At 46.3% G+C, this 27,303-nt stretch overlaps 2 protein-coding genes across 2 annotated transcripts; both read right to left on the bottom strand.

Annotated features, from left to right (window-relative positions):
* Positions 1 to 354: 354 nt before the first annotated feature.
* LOC121447473 (sterol 26-hydroxylase, mitochondrial) lies at positions 355 to 27,303 on the bottom strand. Its single transcript, XM_041650748.1, has 9 exons — positions 26,607 to 27,303; positions 6,412 to 6,602; positions 2,716 to 2,915; positions 2,414 to 2,611; positions 2,125 to 2,297; positions 1,390 to 1,556; positions 1,150 to 1,231; positions 856 to 1,068; positions 355 to 705 (listed from the first exon to the last, which is right to left on the bottom strand). The coding sequence occupies exons 1-9, from the start codon at positions 26,862 to 26,864 to the stop codon at positions 586 to 588; spliced, it is 1,602 nt and encodes a 533-aa protein (XP_041506682.1). The 5' UTR covers positions 26,865 to 27,303; the 3' UTR covers positions 355 to 585.
* Positions 15,830 to 16,374, bottom strand: LOC121447475 (40S ribosomal protein S14-like). The gene is made up of 2 exons (XM_041650749.1): positions 16,365 to 16,374; positions 15,830 to 16,324 (listed from the first exon to the last, which is right to left on the bottom strand). The coding sequence occupies exon 2, from the start codon at positions 16,320 to 16,322 to the stop codon at positions 15,867 to 15,869; it is 456 nt and encodes a 151-aa protein (XP_041506683.1). The 5' UTR covers positions 16,323 to 16,324; positions 16,365 to 16,374; the 3' UTR covers positions 15,830 to 15,866.

The following is a 27,303-nucleotide window of genomic DNA, read 5'->3' as shown; positions in this document are numbered from 1 at the left end:
GCAATCCCCAGTCACATTACACAGACACTCCACTCTGTTGCTCAGGAGTTAAACTCCTGGGCTCAACTGACTTTCCTGCTTCAGCCTCCAGGGCAGCTGGGGCTATAAGCATTCATCGTGGCATCCGGTGGTGGCTTTTACTGTCTACAGCTAAAGTGGCCCTGTCACGGTGCCCTCCGGGGGGGGGGGGGTGTCCGTAACAGGTCTGCCATTGTGGTCTGTGGAAGCATGTGCTACTCTCAGATCCAAGAAGTAGGTCCAGCAGGGCAATCACCATGATTCTAAGGTGCACCCCCCCAAAAAAAGAGGGTCAGATGCTGATTGATCAAAAAGAACAACAAAGAGCCCCCCAAATTGGAACTTTACATTTTATTTCAAATTGTACCCAAGGATTGCTGCGTGATACAAGGTGCTTTACTGTCTCCAGTACGTGCTGCTCAGCAGAGATCGTGCCAGACATTTGGGGTCTATGGGAAAGGCATAGAGCTCCCCTGTCAATCAGGCATCCTTACATGTGACATGAGACTGGCCAGAGACTGCTATGCCAGGGCTTCTGGCCAAGCCCCATGGAGGTAGGAGCCCAGCTCAGCATTGTCTCCGCAGAAAGTGCAGGTTCACCTTCTTGTTGGGAACCAGGACAATGCGGGCCACAGACTTCACTTCCGTCATCTCAGGAGCCAGAGCCACCTCATACTGTTGTATCAGCTGGCAGGGAGAGAGGACAGGGCCACTGGAATCTTGATCTCCAATTCCTATTCCCTCTGTGGACTTCTACCCTGGACCTCCCTGCCCCTCCTCTCCCTCAATCCCTACATCTTACCTGAGCCACACAACCCTCTCCACATCCCTGCTCACCCTTGAGAGCAGCAATTTCATTTCCAGTTCTGCAATTCTTCGGCCCAGGCAGGACCGAACCCCGTAGCCAAAGGGCACGGAACCGAATGGGTGTTGGATCCTGGAGTTTTCAGTCCCTTTATTCCTCAGCCATCGGTCAGGCTGGAAGCTCTCAGGCTCAGAAAAGACACTGGGATCCCGGGATGCCACATAGTGGCAAAACACAAACTGGGTCTATGGAGGAAGAATGGCAGTGTGACCATCAGCAAGGGTAACAGGCACTCCTGGGCAACAGGGCACTCCAGGGCAACTCACATTCTTGGGGAAAAGGAAGCCATTGAGTTCAATGTCCTTTTCTGTGATGATTCGGGAGTTTGAGGGGACCACAGGGTAGAGGCTGTAGAGAAAAGAAAGTCTAGGCTCTGTTTCTAGATTGGGTGAAGGCTTTCTGGCGCGAAGACTCTCTTCCCATATCACTCTTGTCCCTAGCCACTTCCCATTACTGTGTGATTATAATCCCCATATAGAGCCTATGCACATGGAATCATGTCCTACCGTAGGGTCTCCTTAATGACAGCTTTGAGCAGGGGCATGTGAACAAAGTCCTTGTGCTTGGGCACCGTCCCAAAGGGCACCACGCCCACCACTTCCTTGTGCAAGGCCTCCTGGATCTCTGGGTTCTTGGAAAGGTGATACAGGGCCCAGGTCAGTGTGTTGGATGTCTAGGAGATAGAATGGGAGAGAAAGATGAAGGAAGGGAGCAATTTCTAGGGGAGAAGCTAGATAAGTGGGGGGAGGGTCTGTGAGTGGCTACAAGAAAGCTGCCTTGCCACCAAGATGGCAAGAAAATGAGATGAGGGTTCCTGGGGATCTCTGTGCTAAGCATGAATCCACAGGTTGAATAAAGACCAATATGGAGGAAGGTTGTATTTCAGCTACAGATGGAATGATAACAAGGAGAGATTATGCAACCAAAAAATGCTAGAAATGAGCGCCCTGGGTACAGAGGGTGCTTGTGGACAAGTCTCCAATTCCCCATCTAAACTGCAGCAAGAGAATTGGAATCCTGTGGGATGGAATCTCCCAACTGTCATAGACAGATGACAGACAGACAGACATAGACACAGACACAAAGACACAGAGAGTGACACAAAGAAAAAGACCCAGGGGCCCAGACGCTGATGGAATTCCCCTGACAAAAAGGCCAGAGTGAGTGTCGGGAGGTGGGGTGGGACCAGTACAGGATAAAATCAGGGAGTCCCTGGCTTCCCTGTCAGCCTTCCTAAGTACCGTGTCCACGCCAGCCAGGAGCAGCTCAGGAAAGGTGCCGATAGCCTCCTGAGGACTGAGCAATTCATTGGTCAGCAGGAAGTGCAGGTAGCCAGATACCTGGACGCCATCTGGCCCAGCTGCCTGTAGCTGGGCTTTTACCTCCTTAACTTTCTGATCAATCAGCTTCTTCCCTTCAGGGGCCATGGAGAACAGAGAGTGAGTTTAAACCACCTTAAAGGCAGGGAGTGTGAAGGCAGTTATGGGAGAAGCCAGCTTCCTTCCCTGGCCCCAGATTGAGACAGCTCACCAAAGGAAAAAATGTTATCCCAGCCATTCACGTATCGCTTCCAAAAGGGCAAAAAAGGACGAGTCCACTTGGGAAGGAAAGTGACATAGACTGAGTTCTGGAACATGAGCCCAACAGATCTGATGAAGGTGGCAGTGTCCTCGGGGATGGTGGGCTCCAGGCAGCCGATCCTTTTGTCAAACAGAACGTAGCAGATGGCTGAGAAGTACAGAGGCTGTCACAGCAGGCAGAGCTAGGGGCCTGAGAATCCAAGGTTCTCATTAACGCCCATTCCTGCCCCCAGCCTCTCCCAGCAAGGGTACCTTCCAAGGCAAAGTTGTAGAGGAGGTGAGCAATGTCTGGCACCTGGTCCCCGGATGCACTCTCTGCCCGCACCTGGTCCAGTTGGGTTATAAAGTCACCAATCACCTCATTGAAAGCATCTGTGTAGAGTGCGGCCTCAGCGGGCTTCAGCAGCCGCTGGTTCAAAGCCTGACGAAGGTGGTACCACTGCTCTCCTTGTCTGGGGAGTGCCGAGAACAGCACAGGTGAGCATGGGATTTGAATAAATGCTATCTCCCACCTGCCCCCAAGGTCCCCAGAGAGTTGTGGAAATCTCAGACTTCTGGAATTTAGAATGAGGCCATCACCAACTATAATTGACATGATCTCAGAACCACAGAACTGCCTAGCGTGGCTGCATACCCCTGTGATCCCACCATGAAGCTGAAGCTGGGAGGATCAGGAGTTTGAGAGAACCCTTTACTAAAAAAACTGTTTTTGAGTGCTGCCTGGACTTCATGAGACCCTGTCCAGGGTGAGTGGATTTTTAAGAAGGAAGACAGCATGGACCACAAAATCTCAGAGCCCCACCACAGCACTGTGTGAATGGGTAAGATGACCTGGAACCAGATGACCTAGGGTCAAATCATAGGTCTAGCCAAGGCTGGCGGTACATACCCGAATTCCCTATGTATTGGCTGAGCTATCCTAAGTTGGAGACCAACCTGGACTACAGAATAATATCCTATCTCCAAACAAAAACAAACGAGCAAAAATCACAGGTTTACTGAGGACTGACTGGGCGACCTCAGGAAAGGCTCAATAGCCATGTGCTTGGGTTTTACCTCTGTATGTGAAGGATGACCCAAAGCCTGCCATAAAAGGGTTGTTCGAGTACCCAGATGAGTGCTTGGCACATGGTGTTTAGTAAGCATCTTTGAACTATGTAACTCTGGAATCTTCTGTATGTGAAATGATAAGAGCTACACCCAGGCCTTCTGTGAGGAGGTTGAGGAATAAAACGGGAGCAAGTTGGGGTTCTCCTGCTACTAGGGTTCTAAGCACCCATGCAGTTCTTGGTTCAGGGCGTGGGGAAAGGAGACCCACAAAATCCAAGTGAAGACCCCCAGCTGTGCATGCTTGCACACTTCCGGCAAAGTGAGTGTGAAGACTGAGTGAACAGCACTGACAGCTTAGAAGAGCAGAACGGAACCGAGGGGGATACTTAGCACTTCAGTACTGAGAACTGGAAATTGCATTTTATAACAACAATTACTATTAATTAGCCAGGCATACTTGTACATACTTGTAATCCCAGAACTCAAGTGGCTGAGGCAGGAGAATCAAGATCTCTGAGGGCAGCTGAATAATGAGTTTAAAACTAGCCCGGACTACATGAGATCTTGTCTCAAACAAAGAAGCAAACAAACCAAAACCAATATTACTATCAAAATTTTAAACAATTAGGTTTTTTGTTTGTTTGTTTGTTTATTATGCAGTGTACCACCTTCATGCACGTTTGCAGGCCAGAAGAGGGCACCAGATCCCATTACAGATGGTTGTGAGCCACCATGTGGTTGCTGGGAACTGAACTCAGGACCTTTGGAAGGGCAAGCAGTCAGTGCTCTTAACCTCTGAGCCATCTCTCCAGCCCAACAATTAGGTTTTAAAAAGGAAAAAAAAATGGTTTGGAGAGATGGCTCAGAGGCTCAGAGCACTGGCTGTTCTTGCAGAGGTTTACTTCCCAGCACCCCCATGTTGGCTCACAACCACCGGTAACTCCAGTTCCAGGGGATCTACTGGCATCTGCGAGCAATGCATGACCCCCGTACACAGATGCACATGAAGGCAAAATACCCACACACAGAGAATTTTTTAAAATCTTAAAAATATAAAGAAATTTAAAATTTTGAAATAAGCCTCAACCCTACCTCCCAGGAACTTTGTTTGTGTTTGAGGAAGGCCGTCCCTAAAATAAACTAAGAGTGTTTAATATCAATCAAAGCAGACCCATGGGGTTGTTGAGGCTCTTTCAAGCTCAACATGCAGACCCTTAACAAAGGCCCAGTCAGAAGCAATTCCCTGCGGGGAGCGCTGCTTTGTAAAATAAGATTCTAAAGACAGATGTGCTAAAACAAGGCAGGAGAAACAAGTAGCATAGCTTTGAAAAATAACTTTTATTTATCGATTATTTGCTGTTTGTTTATTTGTTTGAGACAAGGTCTCATGTAGCCCAGGCTGCCCTTGAATTCATGATCCTCCTGCCTCCACTTCCTCAGTACTGGATTGCAGACGTGAGCTACTCACCTAGCACAAAGTCACCTTTAAATGACACACATAGAAAACTGGCTTTGGGGTAAGAGGCAGGACTAGACCCCCAGAGGGTCCTATCATGTTCAACTGAGTTGTCAGGGCAGATCCAGGCGGCCTCTCTCTAGTCCATAGGGTCAGGGAGGCTAAAGAGATCTTAAACATTATTCTCTAGTTTCAGGATTTGGAACAAAGATCCCAAGAATTATTATCTTAGTTAGGAAACTGTTCACCTGGGAAGGAGACAGAAACAAGAAAGGAAACCCCAGAGACTAAACCTGTAGACATCAGAGGTAGCTACAGCGAGCCTATGACCAGGTCATTTTCTTTCTGAAGTATCGAGGCTTATATAATCCAGAATCTAGTTTGCTATTGGCTAGGGGTATCACCTCTGACATGTAATGTAAAACCTCTTTGACTTCGTTCCTTTGTCTGTAAAGTGTAAAGTAATACTATCTGCTCCTGGGCTTGCTGAAATGGTCAAACGAGACCCTTGCTGTACAGAGGCCAGCCTGGTGTCTGGCATTGTCCAAATGCATGGGTACAACCAATGTGGGAGCTATACCAAAGCATGATGGGAAAAGCCACTTACTATTTTTGGAGTTCCACTGACACAGCTAAGAGACATCTGAACATACCTAATTACAACCAATAATAGGTGTATCAACCGATAATCCCATCGTCCACCTCTATGAGCTCCTAAGTAAATAACACTCCATCCTTCAAGTGTCTCTGCTAGAATAATCATAACCTTTCTAGGCACAACTGAAATCTCTGTCTATCTTCATGAATGTGGAATGCATCCATGAAGTTATAGCCCATAATTTGTGTGGAATACAATACACTTTGAGACATATTTCATGAAATTAAATGGAGCTCTCCCAACCAAATGATAATAATACTTTCTCAACTACATATTGATGTATGTTCAACTATAATGCAGAAAAATGGATCCAAAGCCAGGCCTAGTGGCTAAATGGATGCAGCCTGTCATCTCAAGATATTCCTGACAATTCCCTGATAGACACCCTGCTTCAAAACTTAAAAGTTACACAGGGACTGGGGTGTAGCTCAGTGGTTGAACAAGTGTCTAGCAGGTGGGGCCTCAGGTCCAATCCCTACTACCACAAACAAATCTGAAAAGGCCTTGCTGGTGTTTTTAGTTCAAACACCCTCTAGCACAGATCTGAAACACAAAAAAAAGGAAATGATTTGCTTGTCCAAAATAGCACGATGTATTGGGAGAACACGCAGTGGCTGGTCCCTGGATTTTAACCCGCCCCAAGGACTGCTTTCTAGGCAAGCGGCAGGCTCAGGGGATGCAGGAAGGCCCTGCTCTGCCCTGCATCTGATTGGCTCCCTGTGCCTACTCTCTTTCCTCCTGGTCCTCTGTGGCCAGGCCCCAGCCGCTTTAAGCCCCGGCTCACGTGATGAAGATGCCATATTTGAGGCCCTTGTAGTCCCGGTGATCCTTCCACTGCTCCATGTGGTCTCGTATGGGGAACTTGCCCTCCTGGCGCATCACTTGTTCCAAGAGCGGGGCGCTGGCCAGATTTACAAGGGTCTGATTCCCAAAGGCGGATGTCCACATCGGACCATACTTGACCGCGTTCAGCACCTGTGGGTGTTAACCAAAGTGGAATAACTGGAGTCCAGTCGGGATGGCATTTCTGGAAGGAGAAATGGAGTGGGAGAGGGTCTAACGGCCACATCAGAACCAGTGGGCGGTACAAACGTGCCCTGCGCACAAGGAAAGGCAGAGCGGTGGCCAGTAGTTCTGCAGACAGAGACAGAAAAAGAACAAGACTATTGATGCCAATGTTGCCTGTAAGGGGTGGGAGGATCTGAGGCCTAGGGAGGAGTATGGATATGTGGGAAACTGAGGGTGGGGGCTGGTGCACGTTATGTGCAGACAGCTGTTTTAGGGAAACTGTGTAAGCCTAAAGTTCCTTCTTAGCATTTAACTCTACCGTAGCAAAAAAGTACAATGACATATTACGTATGAAAACGGCATAATAAAACCCATCACTCTGCATAGCAATGTAGACAATAAGATAAATAGGGCCAGGGCGACGGCTCAGTGGATAAGGTGCTCGCCATCAAACCGTGACCAGAGTTTGAAGGTCAGTACCCACATAGTAGGAGAGAACTAATTTCTGCATGTTGTCCTGGACCTATAAACACACACACAAACACACACACTGAAATATGTGCACACACACACACACACATACCACACCATGCACACACATGTATGCACATATACAACAAATAAATATAGAAAAAAACTTTAAATTTTTAGATAAATAGAAAAATGTTTAAAGATAAAGAAATAAATCTACTGTAGCTTCCGGTTTCATTGAGTTGAAAATAAATGTAATTACCAAGAGAAAGGTAAAAAAACACAATTAGGAATTCTAAGAAAAGCATAACTTGAGTTGAGACATTCAGGGTCAAATATGAAGTAGGCTATATTTGTTTGTTGGTTGTTTGGGGTTTTTTGTTTTGTTTTGTTTTGTTTTTTGGTAACAACAACAAAAGTAATGAGTGCTTATCTAATTCCTAAGTCTTTTCTAAGGCCAGGGGTGTAGCTCCAAGGTGGGGATGGTGCCTAGCACGCACAAGACCCTGCACACAGATGGCTGCATCTTAAACTCTCTAAGGTACTTGCTAACTGGTACTCTTAGGATCTGGGCAACTGGCTTCGCTAAGGGCTAGGAGCATCTAGTGGCGGGAAGTTTGCTGACCTTGCGCAAAGCCCTGGCTGCTGCAATGTATTGATAGTTACTGAAAATGAGAGAGAAAAGAAGATGGGGCGGGGAGGGCTCCTCAAAGGAACCTACAGGTGTGAAGCAGAATTTACTAGCTGAGTTACATTCACATACTGAAAGAGAATAAAACCCTGGGGTTTTCAAGTCACTTCCTCTTTCCCAATTGTTGCTGGAGACAAGAGAGCTGAGTCAGCTCTGCTACAGAACTCACTACAGCTCAGATTTACAGATAAGAGACTCACTTCTGAGGTTCCAGAAGGAAACACCACTTGACCTGTAAAAATGTCAGTCTTCCTGGTTGTCTTCAGATCACTACAATATAATTGCTCCCATTCCAGTGGTCCAGAACCCACCCTGAGTTAACAAGGCTGCCCACTTCTCAGAAGCCAGTCTTGACAAGACCCCCACATCCATCTGTTCACATGTCCACCTCCCAGGGACACAGTCATGGTGGGTGTGATAGGGTCCTGAACTGTTCGACCACAGCGACTACTCCTATTTCCCCTTAGGAAAGTCAGAGTGTACACGCCTGGCTGGTGGGAGTCTCACATGGCTTGTCTCTATTTTGGAGGACAATCATTGATATTTATAAAAATCACCATAACTTCACAAGTGGAGTACAGGATAGTCACAGAATGGAATACGATATCAACTAAAAAAGCACAAAGTGGCCCTACTGTACTAACACAGAAAGATACCCAGAGTAGGGAGTCAAAAAAGAATGTAGAGCTTCTGCCTAAGAAAACAGGGCTGGAGCTGGGGAGATGGCTCAATGCTTAAAGCCCTTGCAAGAGCAGCAGAGTTTGGGTTCCCACACACCACATAATGCCAGATGGGCGTGGCAACCCACCTGGTTCTGGCCTTGGAAGGTGAACAAAGGGGATCTCTGAAGCAAGCTGAGTGAGTGGGAGAGTTCTTGCCTAGCACACAGAGGACCAGAGTATAGTCCCTAGGGGTCAGGGGAGAGGACAAGGACACAGACCACTAAAAGTGGAGCTAGATGTGTGCCACTTGGGAGGCAGAGGCAAGAAGATTACAGGTCCAAGACCAGCCTAGCCCACATAACAAAAAAGAAAAAAAAACTTGATGCAACATTTTTATTACAATGTAAACAGTCGTAGAGAGTGTCTGCAGTGACAATGGTGCTTTGTAGAGACATTTACTTTCTTCTTTATACTGTGACTAATTTTCCAAATTTTCTACCACAATCTTGGAGTCAGGAAAAATTACTTTAAAAAGACTTAGTATGGGAAGAGCCATCTCTTCAGAGGACCCAGGATGGATTTTTAGCACCCACATGGTGACTCACAGTTGCCTGTAAGTCCAGTTACAGGGGAGCTGACACCCTCTTGCAGCCATCACAGGCACCAGGCATGCACAAGTTGCACAGACATGCATGTAGGCAAGACACACATACACATAAAATAATAACCATTTTGAAAAGAAAGACCAGACAAATAGCTACTGAGCTGGCCACAAGTGCCTTCCCTGCAACCCATAGCTTCTGAGGTTTCCTGGCTATCAGGGCAGGGGTTTCAGTTTCTTCCTTTTTCCTTTAGACTTCTCTCCTTCAGCTTACTAGGTGGCACTTAGCAAGGACCTCCTTATGTAAGGACTTATTTTAGAAAGACATCAGGATACTTGCTGAGAGACGTGTGCTGCCCCATGGGCCGCACATTAGGAGGTAACCCGAGCCAGCTGGCCGGTTCCAGAGCCCTCACAGAGTGCTGCCTCAGAGTCGCCTTGCTGAGCTAACGTGTCATTAGGATGAATGAGAGAACCAGCCCTCACTTGGTGGAACTCCAGAGATGGAGAGTGAGGAGTTCATCAGCATGCACCTGTGGAATAGGAAGCTCCTGTCCCATCCTGGACACAAGTGTACGGCAGTAAACACTGCAGAGAACACCTGAGCACAGTCCACATCCCAGTGTGCCAGACAGACAGCTGAGAAGTGAATTATATATGTTACAAAACTACTTCCTAATTATTTTGTAGATGTCTTTTTATTGTTGTTGTTTTGTTTTGTTTAAAAAAAAAAAAGAGCCAGCGGTGGTGGCTCACACCTTGAATCCCCAGCACTAGGAAAGCAGAAGCAGGTGGATCTCTGTGAGTTCGAGGTCAGCCTGGTCTACAGGGCAGCTAGGGCAGTTAACACAGAGAAACCTGTCTTGAAAAACCAAAAAAAAGGGGGGGGGGGTCTGTCCTCTGACCTACACATGTGCTTTTACTTATACATGCACACACACACACCCTAAATCAAAGTTACAATATTTTATCATTTTATGCCCAGTAAGAACGATAGCTTAAAAACTTCAACAAACAAAAGAAATGAACAGGAAATTAGCACTGATAAAGGACAAATTGAAACCCTCACCTATTGCTAGGAGACAAAACAAAGAGATACTTGCTGTGAAAAAGTTTGACATGGAATAATAATATGTGACCCAGCAATTCCAGTCCTGCGTAGACAAGAAATGAAAACATGTCCACACAGACTTGTCCACAATGTTTACAGAAACTTAACAGCAAATGGTAGGCCAGCCTAGATATCCACCAATAGATAGAGAAACAGATAACCAAGCTATAGACACACAATAGGGTATTGTTCGGTCATAAAACAAAGTACTGACTCAAGCCATAACTTGGATAAATCTTTTTTTTTGTTTTGTTTTGCTTTGTTTTTGAGACAGGGTTTCTCTGTGTAGATCTGGCTGTCCTGGCACTAGCTCTGTAGACCAGGCTGGACTAGAACTCACAGAGATAGATCTGTCTGCCTCTGCCTCTGCCTCTCTGACTCTGCCTCTCTGCCTCTGCCTCTCGAGTGCTGGGATTAAAGGCATGCACCACCACCTCCTGGTTTAACTTGAACAAATCTTAAAAACATATGATAAGAAGACAGATACAAAACAAAAGGTCACATGTGGTTCATCCTCTCCCTGTCCCCATTAGAACTCTTTTATCCAAACACTGAGTGCATAAAAATGGTGGTCAGGGACTGGAGAGATGGCTCAGAGGTTAAGAGCACTGACTGCTCTTCCAGAGGTCCTGAGTTCAAGTCCCAGCAACCACATGGTGGCTCACAACCATCTATGAGATCTGGTCCCTCTTCTGCAGGTGTACATGCAGGAAGAACACTGTATACATAATAAATAAAATCTTTTTAAAAAGATTTCTAAAAAATGGTGGTCAGGGATACCTGCAGTCCCAATATTCCAGAGGCTAAGGCAGGGGGATTGCAAAATAGAGACCAACCTAGGCTACATACAGTCTTCTTCTGAATTTGAAATTTTCTATTACTGTATTACTCTATTTCACCACTAGAAGCAAAAGATCATACGTATGTGTTTGTTTACATGTGTCACTTTCATGTACATATTAAATGTATCTACATACATGACAAAATCTTCTAATAGCTTCTTTTCAGCTAAAAGTTTATAGTTGAGAGAACATATAAACTAACAGTGTTGAATTAAATCAAATGCCTTGTGTTCACATAAAAAAATAATCTTTCAATAAACAAGTTAGCCTAAATTGGTTGCTAAACTAAAAATGAAAATGTCTTCAGAGTCATTAGCGTACTTCCGTGTCCCAGCTGGAAGGTCATGTTTATCTCTGCTAGATATTTTACAGTGTCAGGGCTTGACCCAAAGTCATAAAACTATAATTCCAGCCTAGAACAAAATGATCTCTGCTGTAACTCTTTGATAAACAAGACTAATACTGTTGGCAGGAGGAAAGCACACACCAAAGCTGGCAGCACAAAATACATGGTAGGCACGCAACTTTCTTGTGCTGGTTATTTTAGATCACAGAAGTCTACCTGTGACCTAAGAGTAAATAGGCAAAAGAAAGCTTAATACCCTGTTTCCTGCATCCTGTGTAGCAAGTTAACTTCTTCGGCAAGGAAATAGCACCTCTCAGTTCAGTTTTCGTAACTGTAAAACTTTAAGACAATTCTGAGGACAATTCTGAACCCTCTCAGTCTCAGCCTTAGTGCTCCCCCCTCCCGGGGGAACCAAGGACCTAACAACTATACATGCACATACTGAAATGTTGGGAACTTTCCACCATCTCCCTGAGTCCTTGTGAATGTTCTCCAAATAGAACTCAGTTTTTGAATAGGGGCAAGATAGCCCTTAGGTGTTGACTCAGTTCCTGGGAAAGGGGCAAAGTGACCCTCAGATGTTCCCTCTTACCTCATCTGATCTGGCAACCGCTCTCCAGCCAATTATTGGTAGTCGTCCTTTTGCATAAGCCAATCATAATAGCTAAAGAACAACCCCCAGACACCTCCCTTGTTTCTGTGGCTTTTTCCTTTCAAAGTAGCCTGTACCAGCTATTCGAGGTCTTTCTGGCCTCTCGAATGCTGAAAGACCCTATCATGACAGAATTACCAAAATCCTCATGCTTTTACATCAACTGTGGTGTGAGAGATGGTCTCTTGGGGTGACTCCTCCTCAGTGATTGGACCCTAGGGTCCAACAATAATGAATCTAGACATAACAGCTTAAATCAATTACATAAACATATAAGCTTCTCACACACCTTAAGAGGTCCTAAAATTACATTAAAGCAGGTAACAGGTATAAAACATCTGAGTAACTTCTAAGTTTAAAACTGGAAGAAAAAAAAATTGGTGGTAAGGTCCAAATCAGGAGCAGAAGGAGAGAGAGCACGAGCAAGGAACTCAGGACCGCAAGGGGTGCACCCACACACTGAGACAATGGGGATGTTCTACTGGGAACTCACCAAGGCCAGCTGGCCTGGGTCTGGAAAAGCCTGAGATAAAACCGGACTCTCTGAACATAGCGGACAATGAGGACTACTGAGAACTCAAGAACAATGGCAATGGGTTTCTGATCCTACTGCACGCACTGGCTTTGTGGGAGCCTAGGCAGTTTGGATGCTCAACTTACTAGACCTGGATGGAGGTGGGAGTTCCTTGGACTTCCCACAGGACAGGGAACCCTGATTGCTTTTCGGGCTGAGGGGGGGGACTTAATTGGGGGAGGGGGAGGGAAATGGGAGGCGGTGGCGGGGAAGAGACAGAAATCTTTAATAAATAAATAAATTAAAAAAAAATTGGTGGTGATGGTACACACCTTTAATTCCAGCACTAAGGAGGCAGAAACAGGTGGATCTCTGTGAGTTCAAGGCCAGCCTCATCTACTGAGTGAGTTCCAGGACAACCAGGACAGCCAGGCTACACAAAGAAACCCTGTTTCCAAAGCAATAAGAAAACAAACAAAACAAAACGAAAAACCCTGAAAAAAGTCATAGAGATTCATGTATTTTTGGCTTCTTAAGTTTTATAGAAAAGATCATGTGTTTGGATTCATGTTTTTCTGGGAATTGGTAACACGGAAAATTCCAGTCCTGGTTGGTATCTTCCTGGATTTTCACTCAAAAGGTACTAGGACTCCACCAAGCTAATTACCATAGGTAATTTTATATGCAAAGAATAAAACTGAGATGTATTTTGATTAGAATGTAAGGTATGAAAAATATTCTCTCAATAAGGAAAAGAGTAATCTTGTATAAATTTTGAGATGACGAGGGTATTGGTGAATGAGCCTAAAGCTTTAGGGATGCTGGCTGGCTAAGTGCCCAGGTCACTGGGTTATATTCACAGCCCTGACACTGTTTTCTTCTTTCTACTTAAGATACCCTTTAGGTTGAACATGGTGCCACACGTCTATGTCCCCAGCACTTGAGGCAGAGGCAGGTGAATCTCTGTGAGTTTGAAGCCGGCCCAGTCTGCATAGTAGGTTCCAAGTTAGCCAGGGCTACATCATGAGACCCTGTCTCAAAAATAAAAAAAGAAAAGAAAAAGAAAGAGATATAAAGGTAGATACTCTTATAGCCAAGAGAAAGAGGAGAGAGAGATGGGGAGAAAGAGAGAGAAGAAGAAGAAGGAGAAGGAGAAGGAGAAGGAGAAGGAGAAAAAGAAGGAGGAGGAGGAGGGGGAGGAGGAGGAGGAATGGGAAGAGATGGAGAAGGATAGAGAAGAGAGGGGTGGGGAGGAAAGAGGAGACGATTGTTAATTTTTCAAATTCTCTAGAAAGAGAAAAAGGAAAAATGCTTGCCCATGGGGATACCACACAGCCTAGGCCACACAGGGCCTGGTAAGCCAGGCACAGGCTTCATTCCTGCTTTTTTTTTCTTTAGACAGAATCTCACTAGAGAGCCCTGAGTGGTCTGGAATATGCTATGTAGACTACACCTCCCAAGTTCTGGGGCTAAGGTGTAGGCTGGTTTTATGCAGTAGTGGGCACTGAACCCAGTAGGGCCTCACTACCCAACTGCACATGTTCTTCTCTCCAATGAAGGGGCTGGAGAGACGGCTTGGCAGTTAAAAGCACCGGCTCCTCCTCCAGAGGACCCAGGTTCTATTCCCAGAATCCACAAGATGATTTACCACTGTCTGTAGCTCAGGGTGCAGGAACCCATGCTGGTTCTATCCTACGCCACAGAGGCAAGAGACTGTAGTGACCAAGGCAAGGAGACACAGCAACAATCTGTGATAGACACTCAACTCCTTTTCACGCCATGCCTACACTCTGGGAACCAAAACTATGAGAATCTGTAAATAGCAAAGACAAGTGTGAATGGTTAGCTCTGCTTGCTGATTGGGACCAACCCCAGAAGATGACGATGATGAAGTCCGGGGAAGTGGCAAACCCTAAAATGGTCCTCATGTAGTCCATATGGCAGATGTGATGGTTTAAGATGGTAGAAGGGATGTAGGGAAGAAGTCACTGAGCCACTTTGAGACAAACACAGGACACATGTAGACCAAACACTGAACAGTGGGAGAAGAGCAACACCCCTGTTTTAGAGGATGCTGGGAGTCAGTCCTGGTAGATCAGGGAGGGGTCATAAAAGAGACTATGATCTCTCTTTCATACTGTCCATACTGTCCATCTAATCTGGGTTTCTATCATGTCTTAGTTAGGGTTTCTATAGCTGTGAAGAGACACCATGGCCATAGCAACCCTTATAAAGGAAAACATTTAATTGAGGTGGCAGCTTACAGTTCAAAGGTTCAGTCCATTATCATCACGGTGGGGATCATAGCTGCATGTAGGCAGACATGATGCTGGCTGTATCTTGATCAGAAGACAACAGGAAGTAGACTGTCTCACTAGGCAGGATCTTGAGCATATATGAGACCTCAAAGCTCACCCTCACAGCGACACACTTTCTCCAACAAGGCCATACCTACTCCAGCAAAGCCACACCTCCTAATAGTGCCACTCCCTGTGAATTTATGGGGGCCAATTACAGTCAAACTACCACATAACCACCAATTTCTAACTTGACAAATGGCCAATGAAGAATCTGTATTCTAGAACTCATAGAAACTCCCCAACAGCCAGACTTCAGAAAGGCTTCGCCTCCATGAAAGACAACAGGACACGATCGATTTTCTGATTTGATTTCTTCTATCTCACTCTCCTGTTGACCTCTTTAGCTATTTGGGGTTTTTGTTTGTTTGTTTGTTTGTTTTTTGTCCCAGCTTGTTTGTTGTTGAGACAGGGTCTCTCTATATAGTCCTGGCTGTCCTGGAACTCTCTATGTACTCCAGGCTGGTGTCAAATACACAGACATCCACCTGCCTCTAACTCCCGAGTGCTGGGATTAAAGGTAGACATCACCATACACAGCCTTGTCAAAGCTTCTTTGAAGGTTGGCAGCCAGTTAGGGCCAGTTGAGCAGATGCATGGGATTGGCAACAGCTCTAGTTTATTCCAGAAAGAAAGTGCTCAAATATATCTTCTAGACAGGCTTGACTAACCTTCACGGGATCATGGTCGTGTACACTGTAGTCAGATGTTGCCTAAAACAAACAGAGCGGATTTGGCACAAACCCTTATTAGTAAAATTAACCAAGTCTTCTGAGAAGAGTGACCTATTTCAGAACTTTTTTTAGTCGTTCTGGTTAAAAGGCCAAGGGCAGATTTAAGGGAATGACCTCCAACCTGCCAGCTTTGTAAATATCTATGCTAACAACACCTTGAACCTCAGACTATGAATTTTTTTGTTGTTGTTTTTTTGGTTTTTTTGATACAAAGCAATTTATTAACAGAAAATAATTTGGGAAGTCCTGTTCACAGACAGCGACCACGACGACCTCCCTTCCTTCGGGTGCTGTCAGACGGAATGGGGGTGACATCCTCAATCCGCCCAATCTTCATGTCTGAGAGAGCAAGAGCTCTGAGGGCTGACTGGGCTCCAGGTCCAGGGGTCTTGGTCCTGTTTCCTCCTGTGGCACGGAGTTTGATATGTAGGGCGGTGATGCCCAGCTCCTTGCACCTCTGGGCCACATCCTGGGCAGCCAACATGGCTGTATACGGAGAGGACTCGTCTCTGTCAGCCTTGACCTTCATTCCACCAGTCACCCGGCAGATGGTTTCCTTGCCAGAAAGATCGGTAACATGGACAAAGGTGTCATTGAAGGACGCAAAAATGTGGCAGACGCCAAATACATTCTCTCCTTCAGCCACGTGAGGCCCAAGGCTGATGACTTGTTCTTCCTTCTTTTCCTTCCCCTTGCGAGGTGCCATCTCTGTGGATGTCGCACGATTCTCGGCGGCCGGGCCTCCTACCTGAACGTCGTCTCCCCAGACTATGAATTTTTTTTTTTGTTTGTTTGTTTTGTTTTTTCGAGACAGGGTTTCTCTGTGGTTTTGGAGCCTGTCCTGGAACTAGCTCTTGTAGACCAGGCTGGTCTCGAACTCACAGAGATCCGCCTGCCTCTGCCTCCCGAGTGCTGGGATTAAAGGCGTGCGCCACCACCACCCGGCTCAGACTACGAATTTTTAATGAACTCTCTGACCCTTCAGGAAGAGGACAGAATCAGAAGCCTGGCTGGAGCTACCTCAAGGCAACTTTTTGATTGGTCCTATTTCACTAGATTCTGAAGTGTCCTGAGACTTCTTGCCCTATTCCTCTTAGGAAGCAGGTTCAAATCTAGGCACAGTGGCGCATGCCTTTAGTCCCAGCACTGGGGGAGCAAAAGCAGGTGGATCTCTGTAAGTTCAAGACCAGCCTGGTCTACAGAGTGAGTTCCAGGACAGATAGGACTACACAGGGGAGCCCTGTCTTGGAAAACAAAAGGATGGCTGTAGGGGCCGAATTACACAGGCCAACTCAGGACCACGAGGGGTGCACCCACACACTAAGACAATGGGGATGTTCTATTGGGATCTCACCAAGGCCAGCTGGCCTAGGTCTGAAAAAGCATGGGATAAATCCAGACTAGCTGAACATAGCGGACAATGAGGAATACTGAGAACTCAAGAACAATTGCAGTGGGTTTTTGATCCTACTGCACGTACTGGCTTTGTGGGAGCCTAGGCAGTTTGAATGCTCACCTTAGGAGACCTGGATAGAGGTGGGCAGTCCTTGGGCTTCCCACAGGTCAGGGAACCCTGATTGCTCTTCGAGCAGATGAGGGGGGGGGGGACTTGATCGGGGGAGGGGGAGGGAAACGGGAAGCGGTTGTGGGGACGAGGCAGAAATTCTTAATAAATAAATAAATTAAAATAAAAAAAAAATCAATAAAAAAAAAAAAAAAAAAAAAAAAAAAAAAAAAAAAAACAACCCGATGCCGTCCTAAACAAGTGGCCAGGATATGCTAATGTCGTTTTGCTCCTTCTATTGTAAATTAGGAGGCTGCCTGGAAAAGAGGTGTTTTTTAATCTATGTGACAAAACAGGCATGGACAAAACGTGACCTAAGTTATTTTTTGTTACCTAAAAAATAATGTTAAAGAAAACTTTGAGTTACCCCCCACTTAGTTTACCTTACTACAAAAGCTGTTTAAAAAATAAGTGCGGGTGATTTTTTTTCAGGTTGTAAATTATCTCTAAAACTCCCTCCCCATACTGTTGTGTAAAATGTGCCTTCTTTATTCCCACACCTCCGCTCTGGCATGAGAAACGTTTTCTGTCAGGGCTGGTCCCCAACAGATGATGACAATGAGGAGGAGGAGGGGGAGGGAAGGAGAAAGAGGAAGGAAAGGAAGCAAGCATGTGCAGAACAGAATGTCCTGGAAGGAAGGGACTTCTCAGACTGGAGGGTATCCTGCAACTCACATTGAACTATGATTGCCTGTGTTTGGGGGTTGGGTGGGTGGGGCAAGGATGTAGGGGGTCAGCATCTTGGACTTATTCTCTTTTTACACTATAACAAACTCTCTAAACCTAAAAGTATCTCTTTGTGGTTTTACTAAAGGGGGGACTGTTGGAGCAGTGGATCCCAGAGGTGCACGGCAGCTAGCCTGCATATTCAGAACGGAAAGCCTAGGGTCCCGGAGGTGGTGCTAAATTATAAGTACAGTGTCTAGAAGGCACTAATTTGATTCCCTGTGAAGAAACGAGGGGTGCCTGCTGAAGAACACTGTTTCTCTCAAAAGTGACAACTACATGAGCCAATGAGTCAAAAAAAAAAAAAAAGGCGTGTTAAATGACTAAACAACATGGTATGTGATTATCCTAGTGAATGGTTTCTGGGCTGGAGTGAGCATGAATGAGGCTCTGGGCTTGATCCCCAGCACTGCACGAAGGAAGGAGGGAGGGGAAAAGAAAGGAAGGGAAGGAGATAGGAAAAGATCACTGAACTCTAAAAAATAATAAGAATAAAAAAAGTACTAGGGCCCTGTTTCGTTTGGGATGGGTCCCTTAAAAAGCTCGGCAAAGCATATATACTGCTCACACCAGCCAGCAGCCCTAACAACCAAAGTATACTCACCAAGCCAACGCCTATTTTGCCTTGTCAACTACCCAGGCCTTGAGAGCTCGATAAACAAGAGTAAACAGGCACAGGTTGCTCTTTTGCCTAATCTGATTGGCAAATGTCAGAAAGATGGCTCACTCTGGGCCACAGGCTTGGGAGTGCAGATGGGACAGCCTGTCTCATCGCTGTCAGAGCGCCACCAGGACTTAACTCCAGCCCCTCACAGACGCAGAATCCACATCTCCAAGTAACCGGAGATGTTAACCAATTAACAGCATTCCAGCCTCCCCTGGTTCTGGACCTGGGCTTGGAGGAGCCTCCCACCACATCAAACCAAGCGGGGTGTGTGTGTGTGTGTGTGTGTGTGTGTGTGTGTGTGTGTGTGTGAAGAGGGGGGGCTGGGCGCTACCCTGACGCAGGATAAGAGGCAAGGTGTGCAGTTTACTTATGAAGATGTTCATGTTGGGAACTAAACCAAGGAACATGCAGACCAAGCGCCACTATAATCCCAGCACGGAGGCTGAGGCAGGGATCGCCTGGGCTCGGGAGTTAAGGATCAGCCTGGGCAACACCGTGAGACCCAGTCTCCAAAGAGAGCTGGAGATGGGCATGGCGGTGCACGTCAGTAATCCCAGTACTTCAGCCAGGAGTAAGGCAGGGGGATTTTGAGTTCAAGGCCAGCCTGTAGTGGATCTGAGGCCAGGCGAACTGGGCTACCGATACCCTGCCTGGTAAACAAAACAGGACAGAAAACAACAGCAGTTGTATTCACTACAACTGTAAGGCTACATATGATTTATTATCCAGTGGATGGTCATTTCACATGTTTCTATTATATTTCGTTATCATCACTAATTTTCATGGCTGTGGATGACATCCAGGGCCTAGCGCATGCTAGAAGATCGATCACAGAGTTGTACCACAAGCCTACAAAAAGACATTTTTGTGCAAGTGTGCCGTGATTGCTTCGCTGTCTGAAGAATGTCCATTCTTGTGCCAGAAGACAGAGTTGTCACAGACTCCAGAGACTCGGGCTAGATGTCCTAATAGGAAATTCCCCTGATTTTGCAACCCTGAGAAACAATGAGATGCGAAGACGTGAGAGCAACAGAGGATCTGAGCGTGACTCAAGGCTTTGCAGGTCGCACACTCAGGAAGCTGCGAGCGCTGCTTAGCCCCGCCCTCAACTCCCACAGCAGCCCAGCCTGGAGCCTGATAGAAAGCTTGGCAGAACAACACGGACAGCATTGTTGGTAAGCCCCAGCATTCTAGAGCAAAAGTGAGGACAAGGAGTGAATGACCCGAGGCAGAGGCTGAACCTGGGGACATCAGACCCCAGAGCTTCAATTTACAACCCTGTCTTTCAGCTATGTAAACAGTTCACAAAATGACACACCCATGCAGGGGTGACGGGGCCACGGGGAGTATCTCAAACCAGGGAATGTTGAACAAGAGATACAGACTAGATGACATCTCGTCATGCCCAAGATCAGTATTTTTAAAAGGTAAAAATTTAATAGAGGGGCTGGAGCAAAATAGCTCAGCAGTTAAGAGCTCTGACTGCTCTTCCAGAGGAACTGGGTTCTATTCCCAGCACCCACAACAATCTGGAATGCCTGTCCCAGGGGATCCACTACCAGCTTCTGACCTCCTGGACACATGGTGCCCAGACATACATTCATACATTTTATTTTATATAAATAAAATAAAAATAAATCCTCAAAATATTTTAATAGAAACTTATTGTATATTTGGGGCTGGAGATATAAATCAATAGTTAAGAGCACTTATTACATGAGCAGAAGACTGGGGTTCAAGGCCCAGCACAGATACATACATATAAAGTTTGTTTTTTGTTTTTTTTTTTTTTTTTGGTTGTTTGAGACAGGGTTTCTCCCTAGCTTTGGAGCCTGTCCTAGAACTAGCTCTTTTAGACCAGGCTGACCTTGAACTCACAGAAATCAGAAATCTGCCTGCCTCTGCTGCCTCCCAAGTGCTGGGATTAAAGATATATGCCACCATCTCCTGGCTTAAAATAAATATTTTTAAAAGGAAATTTAAATGCAAATTTAACATATGTTCACATTGCATTTTTTCCAAGATGTTTGGTATTACTTTTTATTAGAAAGAAAAAATTGTAGGCCTAAGGCTATATATAGTTCAGTGGTACAAAGACAAAGAGGCTTCCAATTTTTATTTTATTTTATGTATACCATATGTGGTATAGGCATGTCGGGGGGGGGGGCTAGAGGAAGCCATAGGGTTCCCTGTTCTATATTCTCCACTTTACTTCCATGAAACAGGGTTTCTCACCAAGTCTGATGTTCCCCATTCCAGCTAGGCTGACTGGCTAGTGAGCTCCTTGGATCCACCTATCTCTGCCCAACCCAATTCTGAAGTAACTTAAATTAAATTAAATGCTCAGCTTCTTCCTCTTCTTCTTCTTCTTCTTCTTCTTTTTCTTCCTCCTCCTCCTCTTCCTCCTCCTCCTCTTATTCTTATTCCTCTCTCTCTCTCTCTCTCTCTCTCTCTCTCTCTCATGAGTGTTTGGGTTTAGACCTCAGATCTTCAGCTCGTTCAGCAAGTACTCTTACCCACTAAGCCATCTTCCCAGCCCCGGGTTTTTTTCTCTCTCTCTTTTTGGCAGAACCCAGGGCCTTGAGCATGCTATCTTCAGCTTCTCGGGCGGCTACTACATACCACTCTGCTTGTCCTGTTTCTCTGAGGTCCCTTGTTTTCTGACATCCAAGATTGTAGCAGGAACTGTGCTCAACCAGCTGCCCCCAATGCCCAGCCAGCTTCCCCTTTGTGTGACAATCTCCTGGTTTGAGTAAGAGAGCCCCCAAGTCTGGCTTTAGGGATGAGGCTTCTCGGGGCTGTGCCTGCCCAGGAAAGAACAATTAAGTTACACCAAGGCTTTCAGCCAACTTCTGCCACACAGCAGAACCAAGACACCCAAAGGAAAACAAAATGATGACTTTTATGAGTCTTGATATAGAAAGAGTTTAGAGGACCAGGCTAGAAAACGTCTGTACGGCTGTAAATAGAGCGTCCTAGGCAGTTGTGGTGAAAGTTCAGGAGATTAAGAGCTACGTCTTCTTAGAGACTAGCTAAGCAGTCATGAGCAGAATTTTTTAAAGAGTGCACACGGGTTTGGAGAAGGCCAAATTTAAGATGATAACCTGGGGTATTTGAAAGAAATTTCTAAGCAATATACAGAAGGAGTTATTTGGGTAAACCACACGCAGTAAGATTCAGGAGCAGTGGCAATGACCTAATGGTAGAATTTATCATTAAGACAGTGTTTGCGGGTGGAATGGGGGTGGGGGAGGTGGAGGGAGCAGGAGGAGGGGAGAAGGGGAGGGAGTGGGAAATGGATTTGGCATGAAAATGAGAAAAGATACCTTTTTGGTTTGGGTTTGTTGGTTTGTTTTTCCTTTTTTTTTAAAAAAAAGAGGTCATACATGCTCTTCGGGCTGATGAGAGAGGGGGAGTTGATTGGGGGAGGGGGAGGGATATGGGAGGCGGTGGCAGGGAAGAGACAGAAATCCTAAATAAATAAATAAATAAATAAATAAATAAATAGAGCTCATACAGCTCAAACAATGGAGAGAAGGGCTGGAGAGACAGCTCAGTGGTTAAGAACATGGCCTGCTCTTCCAAAGGTCCTGAGTTCAATTCCCAGCAACCACATGGTGGCTCACAACCATCTGTAATGAGGTCTGGTGCCCTCTTCTGGCCTTCAGGCATACATGAAGAAAGAATATTGTATACATAATAAATAAATAAATAAATAAATAAATAAATAAATATTTTTTAAAAAATGGAGAGAGAGGAAAAAAGACTGTTTCTCTGGGCTGCAGAAAGTCCAGGTTTCATTTCCTAGCACTTCTTAAGGGTGTGTGTACTTGGGGGGGGGGGGGACGGTGAAAATGTGGAAACGGAAGCTAAACGTAAAGAGTGAAAGACGTGGCAACGGGCGGCTGAAGTACCACTTGCTGAGATTAGCACTCAAGAGCCAAGGCACCCAGAGAGAGGCCCAAGGCACCCCACAAAATTCAGGCTGTCCCACTCACTTCAGATCCAGAGGTTCTGGGGTAGAACGCTGCAGGGTGGCCCTGGAGGCCGCTTTGCATGGCCGCCTCCCTAGACCTCAGCTCGTCCGTTCTGCGCGCAGCCACCCAGCCGCTGTTCGTGGGCTCATGTGTAGCTGGTGCCACTGGTGCGTAGAGGGCAAAGCAAAATCCCAGCAGAGTGCAAGGAGCCTTGTGTTCGATGCACACAGCACAGTAGCTATGGGACCACAGTGGTTCAGAGAGATTAAAGACAAAAGGAGGAGCAAGGAGAAGGAGGAAGAGGAGGATGGAAAGGAGGAGGGAGAGGAGGAGAAAGAAGCCTTCTGGGACCCTTGCTGCAAAGCCTGGTGACCTGAGTTCGATCCCCGGAACTCACATAGTAGGACAGAGTCAGACACGTGTCATGTCATGCTAAAAGGGATAAATGTTTTTTTTTTTAAAAAAAAAAAAAACAGAAACCAAGCCTAGGAAGCCAGGCAGGAGTTTTCCAGAGGGGCACAGCCGCCACAGAGTCCTCCTTCAAAGGCCAAGGAGAGCCATACCTAGGACTCCAGGAGGGTAGAGGGCAGCAAGCAAGGCTGCTGGAGATCCACAGGGGCGTCCCAACCCAAAGCATGCAGGGTTTGGGGCTTTACGGCATGTCTACACTGATGGGTTTCACTTTTACAGGACTCCAAGACACCTCTCTCTGGCCAGTTTCCCCTTCTCTCAGTCTCCACATTGTCTTGGATATAGGTCACTTTGTAACTTTACTGGGGAAAAGCAGAAAGGGGTTTGTCTTGAGTAGCAGATCAGACCCTAAACTTTTTTTTTTTCTGGTTTTTCGAGACAGCATTTCTCTGTAGCTTTGGAGCCTGTCCTGGAACTACCTCTTGTAGACCAGGCTGGTCTCGAACTCACAGAGATCCGCCTGCCTCTGCCTCCTGAGTGCTGGGATTAAAGGCATGCGCCACCACCGCCCGGCCGGACCCCAAACTTTTGACTTGGTGCTCAAACAAGACTTTTGGGACTACTGGCACAAATGAATGCATTTTGCCTTGTGATAATGAAATTGGGAGTGGTGTGGTATGGAATGCTATGGTTTGGATATTGTCTTCCTCAAAGATGTGTGTGTGTGTGGGGGGGTGTGTGTGAGTGTGTGTGTGTGAGTGTGTGTGTGAGTGTGTGTGTGAGTGTGTGTGTAAGTGTGTGTGTGTGAGTGTGTGTGAGTGTGTGTGTGTGTGTGTGTGTGTGTGTGTGTGTGTGTGTGTTGAAGGCATGATCCCCAAGGTGAAAACACTGAAAGGCTCTGGGACCTCTCTGAGGTAAGGCCTAAAGGAAGGAGTTTGGGTTGTAACTACCCTAGACTCCCAAGGGTGAATCCATTCCTACAAAAACAGGTGGTTATAAAAAAGCAAGGCTGGCTTTGGAAATCAGTATGGTGATTTTTCAGAAAACTTGGAAAAAATCTACCTCAAGACCCAGTAACCGCTTTTGGGTACATATCCAAAGGATGCTCAATCGTACCACAAGGGCATGTACTCAATTATGTTCATAGCAGCATTGTTTGTCATAGCCAGAACCTGGAAACAACCTAAATGCCTCTCGACCGAAGAATGGATATGGAAAATGTGGTACATTTACACAATGGTGTACTACACATCAGAAAAAAATAATGACATCTTGAAATTTGAGGGCAAATGGATGGATCCAGAAAACATCATATTGAGTGAGGTAATTCAGACCCAGAAAGACAAATATCATATGTACTCATTCATAAGTGGCTTTTAGACATAAAGCAAAGAAAAACCAGCCAACAATCCACAACCCCATAGAACCTAGACAACAAAGAGGACCCTAAGAGAGACTTACATGGATCTACATAGGAAGGAAAAAAAGACAAAAGTCTCCTGAGTAAATTGCGAGCATGGAGGTCATGGGGGAGGGTAGAAGGGGAGGGGAGGAAGAGAGGGGAGTGGAGAAAAATATATAGCCCAATAAAAACAATTTAACAAAGGAAATAAAAGGAAGGTGTCAGAGGAAAACAAAAAAGGAAAAGAAAAGCAAGGCTGGTCTCTTCCCATACTCTCGCCTCCTTTCTTACTGTCTGACCTCTCTCTTGTACATCACAAGCAAGCGCCTGTCATGTGATGTCACTCATCAGGATACATACAGTAACAAGACCTTCATCAGAGGCTAGCTAAACAGAGCCACCAATTTGGACTTTCAGTTTCCAAAGTTGGGAACAAAATATACTTTTTTCTTTACGACTTGTTCATTCTTCAGCATTGTGTTAGAATTAAACAAAACAGACAAAGGCTTGGGAGCACACCCAAAGGACACCCAACTATGGGAGTTTTCCATCTCAGCAGAGCCAGTTTGACGAGGAACCAATTCTAACAGACACAAAGCAAGTTGTAAAAACACAGCCTTCCTCGGTACTGCTGTCACTGGGTTTTACAGATGTACAATACTCCTGTTATCACACCAGCCACAAGCACATGCAGCAAAGATTGATTATATTTCTCATGGGACAGCTCAGATCCACACGATCACTGTTTAGAGTTTTCCTAAAACTGCAGCCCTCAGCCGGGCGATGGTGGCACGTGCCTTTAATCCCAGCACTGGGGAAGCAGAGACAGTTGGATCTCTGTGAGTTCAAGGCCAGCCTGGTCTACCAAGTGAGTTCCAGGACAGGCTCCAAAGCTATAGAGAAACCCCGTCTTGAAAACAAAACAAATAAAAACTGCAGCCCTCTGGACTCTTTTAAAAGACCATCCACGGGGCTTGAGGGAAGGCACTCCAGGTCAGTTCCTTTGCTGCTCTTCCACAGGACCTGAGACTCATCCCCAGTAACTATAAACTAGCTACCTGTAACCCCAATTCCAAGGGATCCTCTTCTGCCAACAGACAGACAGACAGACAGACACACTCAAAAACACACAGAAATAAAAATAATTCTTAAAGTAAGTCTTTAATATATGTATTTAAATATATATATATATATATATATATATATATATATATATATATATATATATGGCATTGTCCTGGCTGGTCTTGTGTGTCAACTTGACACAAGCTAGAGTCATCAGAGAGCAAGGAGCCTCAGTTGAAGAAATGCCTCCATGAGACCCAGCTGTAAGGCATTTTCTCATTTAGGAGGAAGGGAGGACCCAGCCCATGGTAGGTGGGGCCATTCTCAAGAAAGCAGGCTGAGCAAGCCAGGGCATGCAAGCCAGTAAGCAGCATCTTCCATGGCCTCTGTATCAGCTCCTGCTTCTGGGATCCGCCCTGGTTGAGTTCCTGTTCTGACTTCCTTTGGTGATGAACAGCAATGTGGAAGTGTAAGCCAAATAAACCCTTTCCTCCCCAACTTGTGTTTTGGTCATGGTGTTTCATTGCATCAATAAAAACCTTAACCAAGACAGGCATGAGGGTGCACACACATAATTCCAGCTCTCAGGAGGCTGAGGCAGAAGAGTTATAGCCAACCTAGGTTATCTAAGGAAACACTGTCTTAACAAAACAAAACGAACAAAACTCCATTAATTCAAGGTGCAGCTCCCTCCGTCTTCTGTAAAGCCAGCTAGAATTACTTCCTGTGCAAATCCCTCTGAGAAAGCTTCAGTCCCCAGCCCAGAGGCATTCCCCAGGCGTCTCAATTTCTAGAAACTGAAATCAATCGAGAACTTTTCAGCTCTTTTGTTTCTTGGTTTAGAGGTGTGCAGGGAATGGTTTATTCTCATCACCGCCCCCCCCCCTTCCCTCCCCTCTCCCCTGGATTAGCTATGTAGACTGGCAGGCCTTGAATTTATAGCGATTTAGAGCCATTCTCGCCCAACACAACCCCTTCCTCTCCCAACTTGTGTCTGTCACACCGCTAGCGACACTCATTGCTTGTTTTAGATCAAAGGGTTCTGTCTGCACCTTGCACACCCTTCCAGTTTTTGGCCGGAGCCTTAGACTCTGGCGACCTAAGTTCTCACTTCTCTCCCGCATCCAGTTTCTCTATCCCGGTGCCAGCCCCAGGTGGCTATGCCGCTGCCAGCTTACCTGGAGTTCGTGCAAACGCAGGATATAGCCTTGGAGGAATAGCTGAGATAAAAAGCGAAGCGGTCCGGGTCCGGGAAGCTCCTCCACACTGCGCAGCCGCCGCGGGTCCTGACCTCCTCCAGGACCCTCCACAGTCTCTGCCCGGAGAGCTGCCGGGATTGCAGCCTTGGCTCTGGCCCCCTGTGGACAGAGGCCACGGCCCACCACACGCGTGCCCAGGAGCGCCCACCTCAGCCTTGTGCAGCTCAATGCCGCCATGGATCGTGCCTGCGAAGCCAAGAGTTTGGATCCAGAGACTGGGTACCCCAACCAGAGGCAGAACTCTAGGCTCTTGGGACCGGGCGGCTTTAAAGGCAAAGGTGACCCGGCAGCCGGTCGATAGAAGGTCAGTCAGTTCTTTTCATAACCCTTTCCAATCAGGAACTATCGAAAGCATAAGTGCCAGAAGTTGACAGTGTTACCCAGCGAGAAGCCCAGAGCTCTCTGGCATTAGCAGCTTCCTCCTCCACGGATTCCTAGGAACTTGGTTGGCTTTTAACTGAGCTAGAGCACAGAGGTCAACTTCCAAGACCCTCAGGCCCCACCCAGCAAGACCCGCCTTTGGTTGGCCCGCAAAGGACCCTCTCTGGTGCCCCTCACTTTTCCAGATGGCCCTGTACCGCACTGCTGTTCCCCGGAGGCTGAGGCTGTGTGTGGA

This window comes from Microtus oregoni, unplaced genomic scaffold (assembly GCF_018167655.1).
Source record: "Microtus oregoni isolate MIOR12 unplaced genomic scaffold, Mior012 000004F_ref0000308, whole genome shotgun sequence".
Classification (NCBI taxonomy): Eukaryota; Metazoa; Chordata; class Mammalia; order Rodentia; family Cricetidae; genus Microtus; species Microtus oregoni.
Note: the sequence above shows the minus strand (reverse complement) of the source record. Positions and strands in the feature narration are given on the sequence as shown.

Coding starts and splice junctions, on each gene's coding strand:
- LOC121447475 (XM_041650749.1), bottom strand. CDS start 16,322: ATGGCACCTCGCAAGGGGAAGGAAAAGAAGGAAGAACAAGTCATCAGC.
- LOC121447473 (XM_041650748.1), bottom strand. CDS start 26,864: ATGGCGGCATTGAGCTGCACAAGGCTGAGGTGGGCGCTCCTGGGCACG. Junction 2,298..2,413: donor GGATAACATTTTTTCCTTTG/GTGAGCTGTCTC, acceptor TGGCCCCTGAAG/GGAAGAAGCTGATTGATCAG. Junction 706..855: donor TGAAATTGCTGCTCTCAAGG/GTGAGCAGGGAT, acceptor TCTCCCTGCCAG/CTGATACAACAGTATGAGGT.